The 17,842-nt window shown below is 35.3% G+C and overlaps 1 protein-coding gene across 2 annotated transcripts in view; it reads left to right on the forward strand.

Annotated features, from left to right (window-relative positions):
• The window catches only part of HACD4 (3-hydroxyacyl-CoA dehydratase 4), a 22,640-nt gene extending 7,556 nt beyond the window's left edge, over nt 1–15,084 (forward strand). Inside the window, exons 4-7 of one of the 2 annotated variants that reach the window (XM_079927961.1) lie at nt 5,774–5,886; nt 10,084–10,190; nt 12,947–13,072; nt 13,976–15,084. In XM_079927961.1, the coding sequence (XP_079784087.1) occupies nt 5,774–5,886; nt 10,084–10,190; nt 12,947–13,072; nt 13,976–14,058 (429 nt within the window). In that variant the 3' untranslated portion in view covers nt 14,059–15,084. Of the gene's footprint in view, nt 1–5,773; nt 5,887–10,083; nt 10,191–12,946; nt 13,488–13,975 lie in introns of those variants that run through there. The other variant, XM_079927960.1, reaches the window with a different exon arrangement.
• Nucleotides 15,085–17,842: the final 2,758 nt, after the last annotated feature.

A 17,842-nucleotide genomic window follows, 5' to 3' on the forward strand; every position in this document is an offset into this window, starting at 1 on the left:
AAAAGCTTCAAGAACACAGCATCGGGTCCAAAGTTTCATTTTCTGCCCCCTTCTTTTATTAGAGTTCTGCAGATAATTAGAAGAATTCCCTCATTATGAGATGACTCTGAGGCCCCTAACTTTAAAATAACCAAACGAAAGTCTAAAGTTGTGTAATTATTCTTGGTTTTCCTGTTTCCCCACTTTTAAGTGAAGAAACTAGTTAAGAATGTGGCTAAGCTACTCATACAGTAATCATAGCTGATTGCATATAGTATCTGGAAAAATGCATGGTGTCTAGCTGCTTTCAAGTAGGTTGAAAAACATGTCTACTCATTTGTGATGTTATTTTGACATTACCTTTGTGAGATTGCTAAGTCACAACGGAATTCTCTTTTTGGGAACTGGTCTTCCAAAATATCAAGATAAGTAATTCCCAAAAGAGGTAGGAACTCTTAGCTAGTTGAGCAATTAGAATCACATGTATCAAATGACGGTGGTGTGTGTTTAGGAGGGTATGTTTGTTTTCTGTGTTTTCTTCTGTACGTTTTTAAATGTTTTATACACATCTTTATTTTGACAGTTAGGGAAGAGCCACTTGATTTTCTAATATTACAATTGGTAAAAGAAAGTGGGGGGAACCCATTGACGATAAGACTATAATAAGTTAACACAGAGATGTATAGTTTATGTATTTTTTAAAGGTACAATTTAGAGGAAAAGGGCAAAATGATAACATAAATAGTTGTTTATATACATCCATTTTTGGAAACAATTACATGCCAGTTAAAATTATATCAGGAAATAAAGTAAACTTTTGGTATTTTTAATTTTATAAAATGGGAAAGTAAAAAAGGTCCAAAAGTAGAATATAACTATAATTAAAAGTGATAAGTGAAAACTTGGCATCTCTCCTCTCTAACGCCTTGCTCCCAAATGAGCTTGCGTATTTTATTAGCTTGATTTTTTAAAAAAAAGTTGTATTGGGAAACTATGTTAGTATATTTAATCAAAACAACTTGCTTTTATGGAGCGGAAGTACCACCAACCCTGAAATATTGATTTTGAAGGGCTTTCTTCTGACTTCGCTTGTGCAGAAGCCTGAGAAAGAGGTTTTTATTGATATAGCTTTAGGATGTTTCAACTCAGGGAGAGGGAAAATATCCACAAAACTAACCTTTGTATTATGACATTAGGCTGATGTGCCTTTAGGAAACCCTCAGAGTTATCCACTTTACTCCTTTACCTTTTGAGAAATGCAAAGACTTCATACATAACTGAATTATAATGGCTAAATTCTGCCTCCTTACCTTTGCATCCCAATAAACATAGCTGCACATGTCTTCATTTTACACAATTTTTTAAATCTATAAATCAAAACACTGGGAGTTATTACTCCCAAATTATCGTGCCTACAGACTTCCATTTGTGAGCCCAAATTGCCAGAACAATTTTTATTTTTACCGACATCACATCCTATTTCTGATAAGGACAAGCAGGGGTCTGCTTGTCAAAAATCATTCCAAAGATTTCACAGTCACAGATTCATAAGAACAAATATGAAGGATATACCCAAGGAGAGTGTCTTAAAATAAACCCTTTTAGGAAAACAGCAAAGTTTCACCCTAATTTCTTTTAATCCGTGACGCAGGTGCTTCTTTGCATTGCTAGATTTAATTATTTTTTTTTCATAAAGTCATATAGATTTTCTCTCCAGTTTTAAGTTGGGAACAGGTTTATATTGTTAGAGATAAAACTGTACTGCAGATAGTGTTGTGCTATGAGATTCCCAAAACTTTGATGCTTCCTGAGAATGAATTATTCACTCTGTACATATGAATTATTACGTACAATTCACTCTGTACGTAAGATTTTCGATTTTTCTGGTATTTTTTGCATTTGATCAGTGGAGTTCTTTAGTGTGATAGTTATAAATCTATATTCACAGTATAATTTTAAAGATGCTGAGATTAACTTTTTTATTCACTGATAGTCTTGATTATATAGAAAAATGTATTTTCCTGTAAATATACTAATCACTACATTAAATTATGCTTATTTTTATCTCCAGTATAATTACTTTACACAAAAGTTAAATAACTTATCCACGTTCACATAAATTGTAAATGGTGGAGCAAAAATATGGATTTGGGCTAGTTTTCCTGAACGCTCAAGTATTATGCTACATTTGTTTACAGTGTCTATCTCACAAACTAGGACATAAACACCATGAGGGTTGGGACTTGGTCTTGTTCATGGTGTTATACCCCTCGGGATTCAGAATAGTGCACTCAATAAATATCTATTGATTGATGAATAAGTAAAAATATATAAATAGTATTTAGATGCTTTTGTCTTACAGAAGAATGTGGTGATTTGAACATTTAAGGGTATGTTTCTGAACTTCTCAACAAAAGTTTACAGGATTTAAAATAGTTTGGGATATCCTTTTAGTAATATAATAGTCTTTGAGGCTAAAACTAATTTATTTTTAAGATTGTAGAAATTCTCTCTATAGTTGAAGTATGATTTTTTACTCCTTCAGTAGTTTATAACTAATTTGCTAGATGCCATTTATAAAGTAACAGTTTTAGTCATTGCTTAATCTGGAGTTCAGGATTCCCAAATAGAACATAAAAATGCAAAATATTTTTATTTTGTAGTTACCAAATTTTTGAGTTAACCACATTACCAATATGTTTAATTTGGCCTAAGTTACAGTGTTTTTACTGTGCTTTTATTCTGCCTGTTTGAGTTGCACTAAACATTACAAAACCATTCATTAGTAACTGTCATGTTCTCATAGGATTTGTTTAAAATGACAAAGTGCTAAGTTTTCCCAAGTGTAAAGCTCTAAATAACTGGTCAAACTATTATATGTAAAGAAAAGTAATAAATTTTAAAAGTCTATTCTTCAAAATTATTTTGGTGTTGATTTAGAAAATCAAGTAAGTTCTTGTTTTAAGGTTTAACTTTTCAGGAGAGGCTTTTTTTTTTCTTTTTTTGAGAATGGACTATAACATAGACATTATGCGAGGGTGTAGCCTATAAAATAACAACGGTGAAAATGTCTTAGTGTTTCAGAACAAGGAATTTAGAATGACATTGTCTAGACTTTGATTTCATATCTATAGGCAAGTCACTTTCACTTTGTAAAATGCAGTGTCCTTTGTAAAAGGCAGATAATAACAATAGCACTTCTTAGGGTCGTTATGGAGATTAAATGAGATGGCGTGTGTTTGGAACGTGGCACAAAGTAACTAATAAATATTGGCTTTTTACCAATTTAAGAATATCGCCCCCTAAATTCTCCCATTGTATTACCATTGAATGGTCAAGTTAGATTTAAATAACCATCAGATAATTTATTAATTAGACTGACATCGTATGGGAGGAGGACCTTCACATACCTTCCTGTATATATGTGGTTGTGTTTTGGGGGGCATGCTGATTGCTGATTTCTCTGCAGTCAGGTTACCATCACTAACATGCCACAGTCCCTCATGTGATGATTTTAAACAGCGTGAGTTTCTTTGTGCAGCTCCAGTCTCTCTCTTTTAGGAGAGTTTTCCCTCCCTACTCATTAGTTGAGGGGCAGCCTGCAATCAGGGATTGCCTGCAGCTCTGGAAACCAGGAGACTTGGGATATATATGTTTCCAGGTCTGCCACTAGTATGGGCAAGTCACTTAATTTCTCTGGTTCCCAGTTTCCTTATTTGTAAAAAGGTGGGGTTGGGCAAGTATCTAGCAGGGCCCTTAGAGAGCCATCTTATCAAAAGGTAGCTTATGTTCTCTCTTTCAGTAGCCAGCCATGTAATTAGAAATATGTGTATATGCATTCATGTGTGTATCTCCTGAGATTTTTGTCAAAAATTAGATGATTTTCCTAATTAGCAGGCACTGATCAAATGTAGGATTAGGCAGTGCCTAAATACTTGTTTGCTGCTAAGATCTTGTATCCGAAGGCTGCCGGGTGTCATAGCAGCAAGCTTGGATCATTCGGTAATTATCATTGCAGTTAAGTCTAATTTGTTATATAAATATGGTTAAATCAAGAAACTAGGGCATTGTAAAGAAAGACTGACAAAAGAAAAACAGCCATGTAGGTAGCTTCCATTGATTGACTAAGGTTTGAATCATATCTAATTTCCTTAGCCAAGCAAGGGCCCTCTTGACTCACCAATGTGGTTATAAACACGCTGATACAGCTTCTACATGTGGATTTCTGATCATGTGGCCCAATGTTGGCAAATCCTGGATTTCTCTGCACTAGGTGATTTTCCAGGACTAACAACCTATGATTCTAAGTCATAGATTATCCCAGTCTTTAGTCCTTGATCTGCTTTAAAAATAGACAGCTATTGAAAAATACAAAGCAGCCCTCATCTTCCTTTATCACTAACATGCTCCCTCAATCTCATGGATATTTTCCTTCGACCATTGTGAGGAAAGTAAAATGTTCTATTAAAAACAAACAAAAAACGCAGAGTGTACAAAGTATATTAATATGGCATAAGAAGGCACATTAGATTGGAAAGAGGAATGTATATTTTGAGGTCAGTAATGAGCTGAGCCATAAATGTGTGCATTCTTAATGATTTATAGATGCTTACTGACTTGGAAAAATATGAATTTGTTGAATTCTTTTCATTTTCCACTAGCTTATGTGGGTTAGGATTATATTATTTCGCATCCCCTTTCTCCCTTTCTCCCACCTCCCACCCACCCCCACCAAAAAAACCTAAAAACAAAGCAAACCCCCCCAAACCCCCAAAACTACAGGGGCTTCCCTGTTGGATGAAATGGAAATTTCTCAGCCTGTCATTCAAAACTCTTCACATCCCAGCCCCCAACACATTTTCAATTTTATCTCCTAGGATTCCCTTCTGTGCACCTCCTCTCTAGCCCCCAGGGGTTCTCCTTACTCCCCAGCACACTGTGTGTTTTCACACCTCTGCCTCTTTGCTCAGGCTCCTCCCTTGGCCTAGGATGCCCATTCTCCTATCCAGTCTACCTGACAGACCCCTGTCCATTCCTCAAGATCCAACTGAAATGTTGCCTGCCTCCATAAATCTTTTCCGCATCTTTTTCTCAGACAGGTATCTCCCTCCCCTGTGCTCCCATATATAGCCCTTTAAATGACAGCATTATTCACACTGTGTTACAGTTACTGCCCCACATTCTCCTACCATTGCTACCCTGTGTAGCAAGGACCGTGCTTTCATTATATATGTAGTCTTAGCATCTGATACATAGTGGACACTCAATAAAAGCTTGTCAAAGTGAGTAAAAACCATGTGTGCATGTATCACAAGAAGGGACGTGCCCTGATACAGATGAAATATGTTATCTTTTTATTCATTACATATAATTTGGAGAATGCAGAAAAACAAAAAGGAAGAAATGAAATTCATCTGTAACCCTGCTCCCTCAGAGATCATGTTAACTGTGTAGTATATATATTTATAGTTAAAGCATACTTTTTTTTTTTCTTTTTTTGGTGGTACACGGGCCTCTCACTGTTGTGGCCTCTCCTGTTGTGGAGCACAGGCTCCGGGCATGCAGGCTCAGCGGCCACGGCTCACGAGCCTAGCCGCTCCGCGGCATGTGGGAACTTCCCAGACCGGGGCACGAACCCATGTCCCCTGCATCAGCAGGCGGATGCTCAACCACTGCGCCCCCAGGGAAGCCCTTAAAGCATACTTTTAAGAGGAACTCTGGTTTTTAAAATTAGAAAATTACCTACCCGCTTAACAGATGATCCTAATTCTTGACTTTTCTCTTTCTTTGTTAGCTCACTGAGAGAATAATCATCCTCTTTGTGGTGATCACCAGTCAAGAGGAAGTCCAAGAGAAATACGTGGTGTGTGTTTTATTCATCTTTTGGAATCTATTGGATATGGTTAGGTAAGGAGGCAAAATAATCTCTTAAAACAAAGCCAAATTGCTTTCTACAGTGAAGCCAGTAATAGCTGCTTACATTTGGTTACTCTGAGAGAAAAATACATAACCCCTTTTCATATTATTTTATCTTGATATGGAAATGTATTTTTAGTGCTTTCCATAATGGGCATATCAAAGATAATGGAAACCTACCATGGTATCAAGAGCAAATCATTGCATCAGGTTCCCAGCAGAAGACTTGGCGTACACCAATTTGGAATAAACCTTGCAGCTGTTGCTAATGAAAGGCGTTCTTTGCAATTGCTCTGGTATGTGTTACTTTAATAAGCAAAGCAAGATTTTTATTCTATCATAGTCACAATTTACAAAGTTGGTTTCTTGGAATTCAAGAATATTATAAATATAGGGCCTTATCTCTCTGGGGAAAAAACACACCTCCACAAACATATTTGTATACAATTCCAGCGGGTTCAAATAACTGAAGTTCTTTCATGGACTCACTGGGAATCCTTGGACCTCAGGTTAAGAACCCTTGCTCCCGATGGTGTTATGTTTCCTTCTAATTCTAAAACTTTGTGTGTTATCTCTACCAGCAATGGTGTAAAATTGCTGAGCCCTTTGCTCAGTGGCTCACTTTGGAGAGGCTCCTAACTGCTACATCAAGCTCTCACAAATGAGAACCGTCCCTCCTGCTTGAAAGATCTGGATGTGGATGGGTAACAAAAGAACCCTAGCATTTTAGCTGAGGTTATATAAATTCTTTATTATATTGTCAATAACTTGGCTGAGTTAAGATATTCTAAGTAGAATGAATTTAATGAAATATTTTGTTGAATTAAAGTGACTAATTCTTTGTTATATATAACTTAATTATTTCTCACTTTTAACTGAAAGATTTGTGGACTTGGGGCAAACTTCAGGGAGTTTTGTAGCCCATGACTTTCTGTTTATGAGACATGGAGCCTCATTTGGGACTGTGGCTTTCTGATGTTTCATTCTCTGGTATGCCCAACTCTTTCAGTGTCGATTCAGTCTCATATAAGCTCAGTAGACCCATTAGAGAACAAAGTGGTTTTGGCATTGAGAGTGGTATCGTGATGTGATGGAAAGAATTTTGGACATAGAAGTGGAAGATCTCAGTATGAACCTCACCTCCACTGCTATGTGATCTTGGGCAAATCACACAACCTTAAAAATAACAGCAATGCAATAATTCATGAACCTTAATATTCACCCTTTTAAAGTATAAAATTTGTCGATTTTAGTGTATTCAAAGACATGTGTAAAGACATTACCACTATCTAATTTGAGAACATTTTCATCACCCCCAAAAGAAGCCCCAAATCCATTAGCAGTCGCACCCAATTCCCTTTTCCTTCCAGCCCTGGCAGCCACTACCATACTGTCTGTATGGATTTGCCTATTCTGGACATTTCATATAAATGGAATCATATAATATGCACCTTTTGTGACTGGGTTCTTTCACTTAGCATAACGTTTTCAAGGTTCGTCCATGTTTTAACAGGTATCAGTATTTTATTTCTTTTTATGGCTGAATAATATTCCATTATATTGATATACCAATTTTTACTTATTCATTTATCAGTTGATGGACATTTGGGTTGTTTCTACTTTTTGGTCAGGAGGAATGCTGCTGTGAACATCCATGTACAAGCTTTTGTGTGCACATGTGTTTTCATTTCTCTTAGGAGTGAAATTCCTAAGTACTGAACCTTTTTAAAACTCATTTTTTCCTCTGTAAAATGGGGGCAGAATTATCTTCCCAATTTACCATAGAATGACTTTTTGAAAAGCAACTTCCTCAACCTGATAAAAGCATCTGTGAAAACTCCACAGCTAACATAATGGTTAATATGAAAGACTGATCTTTCTTCCAAAGATAGGAATAAGACAACAATGTCTACTCTTGCCTCTTCTATTCAACATTGTACTGGAAGTTCTAGGCACGGCAGTTAGGCAAGAAAATGATGTAAAAGCATCCACATTGGAAAGGAAGGAGTAAAATTATCTCTACTGGCAGATGACATGATCTTGTATATAAAAAATCATAAGGAATTGACTAAAAAATATTAGAATAAGCTAGTTCAGCAAAGTTGTAGGATACAAAATTAATACACAGTTGACCCTTGAACAACATAAGGGTTGGGGTGCTGACCCTCCGCACAGTTGAAAATCCACATATAACTTATAGTTGGCCCCTTGTATACAGGGTTCCTCTGTATCGTAGGTTCTGCATCTGGATTCAGCCAACCCCAGATAGTGTAGTACTGTAGTATTTACTACTGAAAAAAATCTGCATATAAGTGGACCCACTTAGTTCAAACCTGTGTTGTTCAAGGGTCAGCTGTACAAAAATTAATTGTATTCTACACATTTGCAATGGCTTATCCTAAAATAAAATTAAGAAAACAAAACATCAAAAAATAAAGTACTTAGACATAAATTTAACAAAAGATGGGCAGAACTTGTACACTAAAAACTATAAAATACTGTGCAGAGAAATTAAAGAAGATCTAAATAAGTGGAAAGATATTCCGTGTTTATGGGTTGAAGACAATGTTTTTAAGATGGAACACTCCTCAAGTTGATCTACAGATTCAATGCAATCCCTATCAGAATCCCAGCTGGCTTCTTTGCAGGAGTTGAGAAGCCGATCCTAAAACTCATATGGAAACCCAAGGAACCCAGAGTAGCCAAAACAATCTCAAAAAAGAACATAGTTGGAAGATTCACACTTCCCAATTTCAGAACTTACTACAAAGCAACCAGAGTTGCACACATCAAGAGTGTGATAATGGACATAAGGATATATTGTGGAATAGAATTGACAGTTCAGAGATGAACTCTCAAATTTATGGTCAATTGATTTTCGACAGGATGCCAAGGTCGTTCAATGGGGAAAAATAGTCTTTTGGTCAAACGGTGCTGGGACAGCTGGATATCCACATGCAAAGGAATGAATTTGGTCCTTTACTTTGCACCATACAAAAATTAACTCAATGGTTCGAAAATCTAAATGGAAAAGATAGAACTATAAAACTCTTAGAAGAAAACATAGGGGTAAATGTTTTTGATCTTGGGTTTGACAATGGATTTTTAGATTTAATACCAAAAACACAAGCAACAGCAAAAAGAGATACATTGGACTTCATCAGAAGTGATTTTTAAACATATGAAAAGATTCTTACCTACTCTTGTAATAGAAAAAAATCAAAGCAGCGAGATACCATTTTTCCCTTATATTGGTAAAGAACAAAAAGTTTGATAACATGCTATGTTTGGTGAGTGCTTGCACTGCTGATGTATATTATATATAGTATATATACACATAGGTAAGTATATGCAAAAATATTTTGGAAAGAATATATGAGAAATTGGCATTGGTCATTGCCTCTGAGGAGTGGAATTAGGGTCCTGGAATGAGAGAAAGATTTACTTTTCTGCATTCATGTTTTCAAGGTTTTGAATTTTGTTTTGCCATATGTATGCACTGCCTATTCCAGTAGTTCTAAGTATGGTCCCTGGACCAGTGGCATCAGCGTCACCTGGAACTTGTTTGTAATACAGATTCTCAGGTCCACTGAATCAGACACTCTGGAGATAGGGCCTAACAATTTGTGCTTTAGCAAGCCCTCTGAGTGATGCTGATGTATGCTTAAGCTTGAGAAATGAAAAGATTTTGATTACTTCATCTATTACATCATAAAGACAGGTTTAAAACCAACTCCTATACCCAAAACAAGCTCCTAAGGCCAGTTCTTTAATTATTCACACAAGATGGCACATATTTTTTTTATTTTTAAAATTCATTACCTAGATATTTACAAGTCTGTCTGTCTTAAAAACTTAGCCTGTGCATAAAATGGGCTTGGCTTCTGAGTGAAATTGAAGTCACTATTTGAGGAAACTTGTAACTGTAATTTGCTGGGGGATAAGATTTACATTTTTCTCTCTTCCCTCTATAATTATCCGTGATCCACCCCATAAGACAAGCCAGACTGACACGGTTCCTCTCTCTCCATTATTTACCTCTTCTCCTGCTTACATTACAGGAAATAAAGTAAGGAATTTTCATACTCTCCAGTTTTATCTGTGTATTCAATTACACAGTAAGGTATTCTCCTATATCCCAGACATCAGCAGCAAATGATGTTTATGAGCAAACTTGTCTCCTTTCAGGTACACTTACAGCATGTTATCAGTCATTGGAATATCCTATGCTGTCTTGACATGGCTCAGTCAAACACTATGGATGCCAATTTATCCTTTGTGTGTTCTCGCTGAAGGTAAGAAAAGAGTGACTTTTCTGTATTGCTTACTGGCAAAAGCAATCCTATTATGATGATTCACAAAACTTTTTGATGATTAAGTTACTATTTTTGCTACTGTTCAGCTGACTAGGTGTTATCTTTCCTGGCATACTTCCCTTGATGCAAAGAAGCAAAACATTAAAATGTCAAGTTAAGGGGGAAGCAGCTCTGCACAGTAGACAAAATATTGGATGAGGAATGAGGACATCTGAGGGCCTTTAACTTCATTAACTTGCTGAGTTTGGGTAAATCATTTAACCTCTCTAAGTCTGTTTACTCATCCAAAGGGGATTTAACATTTAGTGACTCAGTGATTATTTGTAATGCATAGAAATTCAGTTCCCCCTTGGCTGGACTAGCCTTCCCACTTACCATCTACCATGCTGCCTACTCTCTGCCAGTGACAGTTAACTCTACCTTTAGACGAGTCATTGGTTTCTCAGGGAAGCGTTCCTCAATTTCCTCATCAACATTAATTCCCCCAATGAATCTCTTTTGTAAGACCTATCTTAGTTGTAATTAGACATTTGTGTGATTCTTTGATTAATGTCTATTTCCTTGTCTAGCCTCTAAGCTCCATGGGGATCTGGGGTTGTCTTTGTTTCTTTCTTCCTTTGCCTTATGCACCCAATATACATGCTCAATAAACAATGAATTATTAAATACAATGTGAAGTAGGCTAATTGCTTAGCCTAAATGTAAACCTAAAGCTTAAACTCAAATAATTAAAAGCATCAATTTGCAAAGAGCTTGAGGATATTTGGGGAGTATATGCTTCCCTCTGTAATGGATTTAGCAGACTGGTAGGGAACTCTGAAACAGACATGATAAAAGTTTTTGAAAACCGAAGGCATAAAGAAATTAAGAGGGCACATGTTAAGTAACTAAGGGAAAACAACATACAGAAATATTTAACATAAAATGATGGTGATGTTGGCAGTAATTATAAAGTATATATGATATAACCACACGTTGTCTATCTACCAGTGAGCAGAGAAAAGGAGCTTATATTATAGTAAATCACGTTAGACATAATTTTAAAATCTGTTTTTTTTTCCAAATAGACTATGCCAAAAGAATCTAGGGAATAATCTTCTTGAAAACCATAAAAAATGGATTGGCCATTTATTTGAGAACAAAATCCATCACTCATTGAAACATTTATTTATTAAGTACATTCATTTGTTAGATAATATGAAAACTACTATAAAGAATATATAAAGGAATAAAGTAGCAATATGACTAATATTTTCCTAAAAATAGGGATGAATAAATATATAGGAAACTTTTCTTTTTATTCCATAATTGTAAACATTGTCCTTTCTTAGGAAAGCCATGTTTATATATAGTTGCCATAAAATGCATATTCTTTTATTAAAATTAGTTTCATAAACTTATTCTTGCAATTAAAAAACAAAGTCTATCCAGAAAAATTTTGAAAGCACATATAACAAAATATCAATAATGATTAATTCTGGGTGGTAGAGCATAGTAATTTTATCTTTATATATTTCTATGTATTTCAAATGTCCCAAAGTATAAAAACATGTAGTTAAGAAAACCTGCTTGACTTTTGATAATTCTAATATCTTTTAATAACTATAGTTTCCCATCTGATAATATAAGACAAAAACCAAGTTCATATTCATAATCAAATCAACTATACTAATAAAATGCCAGAGACTTAGGTGCTGCCCATGGAAATCTTAGATGGCATGCTTTAGTGTCAGTTGCAGACTCTGTGCCGATTCCACTGTCTGGTTCTAACAGCTGTGGGTGCCTGAGTTTTCCTCTGTCTTTTTTAAAAAAAGAAATTAAAAAATAATAATTTTAGACTCACAATAAGTTGCAAAAACAGTGCATTGTTTCCATGTACCTTCGCTCAGCTTACCCTGATGAGAACATCTTATATAACCATAGTACATTATCATTTTATTCCATGAAATGTTATACAAAGTCTATACATGGGACACAATTTCATAGAATGTCCATCTCTTCTTTTTTGACCTGAGCCTCCTCCCTCAAAATAATTTAGGCCAGCATTTCTCACATGATTCCTCAGAATTTTTATTAAGTACTGCTGGGATGGGGAGGAAGAAAGAGCTATTCCAAGACCAGTTAAGCTGAGGAAATGGGTGAAACCAGTTTCTTTATTGCAGAACTTGACAGAATCTCTGCTATACCAATGCGTGTTATGAAACTCCAAGAGGAGAATAGATGAAGCATTTTCCATGTTCATTCGTCTGTAACCCCTACTTGTGGCTAAGAGGACAGGTATTTTGAGATACAATTTTTGGTACGAACTACTATGTATAAAATAAATAAGCTGCAAGGATATATTATACAGCACAGGGAATATAGCCGATATTTTATATTAACTATAAATGGAGTAGAGCCTTTAAAAATTGTGAATCACTCTGTTGTACACTGGAAGCTTATATTGTACATCAACTATACCTCAGTAAAAAAAAGAAACACTGTAAACTATTTTTGTGTAGGCATAATAAAGTAAAAAATGGACAAAATTCAACAAATCACACTGCTATAATGGCCTTGCCAATCTGATCAGCAGATTTCTATATCAAACTATAGCTTTGGCAAAAGGATTCAGCAATTATCACAAAATGGTCGTTATCAAATTCAGAATATCCTTCAACTATGCATACATATATACACATCTCTGTAGCAAGTTAAGGAGGGAAACCTTCATGATTCCTTTTTTCTTTAAACAGCATTTGCCATCTATCAGTCACTGCCTTATTTTGAATCATTTGGCACTTACTCCACAAAGCTGCCCTTTGACTTATCCATCTATTTCCCATATGTGCTGAAAATATATCTCATGATGCTCTTTATAGGTAAGTGGCTTTTCTGTTTTGTTTTGTTTTTTCATTCTTTCTGTGCTTTTTGGTTTGTGCTGCCATCTACCTTAGTAGAAAGGTCTGTAAACATGGGAGAGATGGTAAAAGAAGGCTGACATGATGAACTAGACCTTGTTAGTAAAATATTTAGAAGTTATAATGCTTTTTGCAGGTCATGATGAGATCAAATATATCACTGTTTGCAGTGTATGAACAAAAACAGTTTTACTAGCAGAAAATGTAACTGCTTTGTGTATGAAATATAAAAGTTTTCACGACAAACACAAGCATCTACAAAGAAAATCTAGATGTCAAACTAAGTGAACTTGGCTATTTCTGGATTTCCCATTTATATCTGTTTTGTTTCCTGTTTGTTTGCCCTTATGTGCTAGCATTTTCTAGCAGGCAGGTGGGAGTAGGTGCTAAAGGCTCAAGAAAAATATATAGGACAAAAACTTACAGTTGAGAAAATCTAATCAATTAATTAATTTGTCCAGAAAATTGGGAAACAGACTTCTGTTGTTAAATTTTAGTTTCTCCAGCTCTAACCTTCACAAGTCCTTCACAAGTCCTTAAGGTAATTATTACCTCTAGAAGATAACAACTATCAGGTATGTAAGAACAACACATAAAAGAAAAGACAAATGTAAAACTTTAGGGGAAGTGGAGAGAGCTAAAGAAAAGTTCCTTCCTTGCAATAAACAGAACAGTAAGGTGGAGGAGTTTGCTTTACTTCTCCTGCAGAAAATCTGGACACTCTTTAAGTATTCCTTCTTTGAGTTTCCTTTGCAAGTGCCTCCTCCCTGGACTCCAGGCAGCACTCTGTATTTCAAAACCATGGTTCTTTCCACAGAGATGGTTAATCAGTCTTAATTTTTGCCATTTCTTTCTCCACATCAGGTATGTATTTTACCTATAGTCATCTTTACTCAGAAAGAAGAGACGTCGTCAGAGTCTTTCCCATTAAAAAGAAGAAAATGTGAAGCATGGCACTCTGATGTGACATAATAAAGGAGAGGCTGTGGATTCAGCTGCAGTAAACACAACACAGGTGGAAAAATACCTAGTATTTCATAAAAATCCATGACATGCAATAATTGCTCTCCTCCCCAAAACTCTTGACATATACAGCAGTCTGTGTTTCTTACATGTTGTTTTTAGTATGAATACTCTTCATGACCTGTTTCACCAAAGCTGTGAATTTTACACAAGTTAAGTTTATATTGTGTTAAACCTGATTATTTTCCTGTAAGGTTAATGAGAAATAGGATTTTAACTGGAGTAGATTCTGTTAAACTAAGAAACCAAAGTTGTTAACCTAAATTACATCCATTTACATATATTTCTTTTCACTTCTGAGTTCCCAAGTAGCAGCTGATCTGTGGGAGGGGAGTGATGTGTAATATGGTCTGTATTTTTCTAGAATAACTTATTTTATAGACAGATGTCCCTGTCCCCAGACCCACCTTAAACATTAGACACACTTAGAAATTTAAACATTTTTCCAAACCCTGAAAGAGTATTTGTTAATACTACACAAGTTATTTGGACTTTGATGGTTTAAAAGAGAGCCCTGAGGAAAACAGAATAGACCTTCGTTTTCACAAATAATGCCCCATATTCCTTTTTAAAAAAATCTAATCAAGCCATATACATACCTTAAAGGAGATAAAAGGTACAAAAATATAGTAAATCATTTAAATAAGGCAAGAAAATTGAGAACCAGTGATGCTTCAGATTATTTATTACTGAATTATTATTGCTAATTGCTATAAATCATATATGTCATCACTTCTACTTTTGAAAAATGCTCCTTCCTTTGAAGTTCTAAAATATATGTGAATAATTGACTAATAGAATAATTTCTGTACCTTCAGTATATCATTCACTTTTCTTGAGAGAATTATAGAATCTCATTATCCAGTAAGTATATAAAAAGGGTACTAAATATTTTGTGACAATAAGAACCAGGTAATGGAAATGTAATTATAAAAGATGGGTAATCTTATTTCCACTAAATAAAACATATGAAAAGAAACAATTGAGTATTAATAAAGATAGTTGATATCTTTATAAAGTTAATATATTTGGAACTTTAAAATAAGTATTAAAATTATCCTTTTAAGCTGTACATTTTATTTTGCTTTTGTTTTTATTGAAGTATAGTTGACTTACAATATTATGTTAGTTCAAGTGTACAGCATAGTGATTCAGTATTTTTGAAGATTATACGCCATTATAGGTTGTTATAAGATAATGGGTATAATTCCCTGTGCTATAGAGTATATCCTTGTTGCTTAACTATTTTATATATAGTAGTTTGTATCTGTTAATCCCATACCCTTAATTTGTCCCTTCTTCCATGCCTCTCCTCTTTGGTAACCACAAGTTTGTTTCCTATGCCTGTGAGTCTATTTCTGTTTTGCATATACATTCATTTGTATTATTTGTTAGACTCCACATATAAGTGATATCATAGTGTTTGTCTTTCTCTGTCTGACTTACTTCAGTAAGTATAATATTCTCCAGGTCCATACACGTTGCTGCAAGTGGTAGAATTTCACTCTTTTATGGTGAAGTAATAGTCCATTTTATATGTATAGTGCATCTTCTTAATCATTTGTTGGTGGGCATTTGGGTTGCTTCCATGTCTTGGCTATTGTAAATAGTGCTGCCTGCTATGAACATTGGGGTGCATGTATTTTTTCGATTTAGTGTTTTCGTTTTTTCTGGATATATACACAAGAGTGGAATTGCTGGGTCATGTGGTAGTTCTATTTTTAATTTTTCTAAGGAACCTCCATACTCTTTTCTATAGTGGCTGCACCAATTTCCATTCCTACCAATAGTGATCGAGGGGTTCCCTTTTCTCCACATCCTTGCCAACATTTGTTACTTGTAGACTTTTTGATGATGACCATTCTGACTGGTGTGAGGTGATGTCTCATTGTGGTTTTGATTTGCATTTCTCTAATAAGTAGTGATGTTGAGCATCTTTTCATGTGCCTGTTAGTCATCTGTATGTCTTCTTAGAAAAACCTCTATTCAAGTCCTGCCAATTTTTTGATTGGATTGTTTTTTGGGATGTTGAGTTGTATGAGCTGTTTGTATATTTTGGATATTGAGCCCTTGTCAGTCACATCATTTGCAAATATTTCCTCCCATTGAGTTAAGTTGTCTTTTCATTTTGTTGATGGTTTCCTTTCCTGTGCAAAAGCCTTTAAGTTTAATTAGGTCCCATTTGTTTATTTTTGCTTTTGTTTTCTTTGCTTTAGGAGAAAGCAAAAAATATTGCTATGATTTATGTCAAAGAGTGTTCCGCCTATGTTTTCTTCTAGGAGTTTTATGGTTTCCAGTCTTACGTTTAGGTCTTTAATCCATTTTGAGCTTATTTTTGTAATGGTGTGAGGAAATGTTCTAATCTCATTGTTTTACATGTAGCTGTCCATTTTCTCCAGCACCACTTATTAAAGAGAGTGTCTTTTCTCCACTGTATATTCTTGCCTCCTTTGTCATAGATTAATTGACCATAACTGCATGGGTTTATGTCTGGGCTCTCTGTTTTATCCATTGATCTGTGTGTCTTTTTTGTGCCAGTACCATGAGTTTTTTTTTTTTACATCTTTATTGGAGTATAATTGCTTTACAATGGTGTGTTCGTTTCTGCTTTATAACAAAGTGAATCAGTTATACATATACATATGTTCCCATATCTCTTCCCTCTTGCATCTCCCTCCCTCCCACCCTCCCTATCCCACCCCTCTAGGTGGTCACAAAGCACCGAGCTGATCTCCCTGTGCTATGGGGCTGCTTTCCACTAGCTATCTGTTTTATGTTTGGTAGTTTATGTATGTCCATGCCTCTCTCCTGCTTTGTCACAGGTTACCCTTCCCCCTCCACATATCCTTAAGTTCATTCTCTAGTAGGTCTCTGTCTTTATTCCTGTCTTACCCCTGTGTTCTTCATAACATTATTTTTTTCTTCTTAAATTCCATATATATGTGTTAGCATACGGTATTTGTCTTTCTCTTTCTGACTTAATTCACTCTGTATGACAGACTCTAGGTCCAACCACCTCATTACAAATAGCTCAATTTTGTTTCCTTTTATGGCTGAGTAATATTCCATTGTATATATGTGCCACATCTTCTTTATCCATTCATCCCATGATGGACACTTAGGTTGTTTCCATCTCCGGGCTGTTGTAAATAGAGCTGCAATGAACATTTTGGTACATGACTCTTTTTGAATTATGGTTTTCTCAGGGTATATGCCCAGTAGGGGGATTGCTGGGTCATATGGTAGTTCTATTTGTAGTTTTTTAAGGAACCTCCATACTGTTCTCCATAGTGGCTGTACCAATTCACATTCCCACCAGCAGTGCAGGAGTGTTCCCTTTTCTCCACACCCTCTCCAGCATTTATTGTTTCTAGAGTTTTTGATGATGGCCATTCTGACTGGTGTAAGATGATATCTCATTGTAGTTTTGATTTGCATTTCTCTAATGATTAATGATGTTGAGCATTAATGATTAATGATGTTGAGCATACTTATACATTTTGGAGATTAATCCTTTGTCAGTTGCTTTATTTGCAAATATTTTCTCCCATTCTGAGGGTTGTCTTTTGGTCTTGTTTATGGTTTCCGTTTCTGTGCAAAAGCTTTTAAGTTTCATTAGGTCCCATTTGTTTATTTTTGTTTTTATTTCCCTTTCTCTAGGAGGTGGGTCAAAAAGGATCTTGATGTGATTTATGTCATAGAGTGTTC

Source organism: Stenella coeruleoalba (assembly GCF_951394435.1).
Source record: "Stenella coeruleoalba genome assembly, chromosome: 7".
Classification (NCBI taxonomy): domain Eukaryota; kingdom Metazoa; phylum Chordata; class Mammalia; order Artiodactyla; family Delphinidae; genus Stenella; species Stenella coeruleoalba.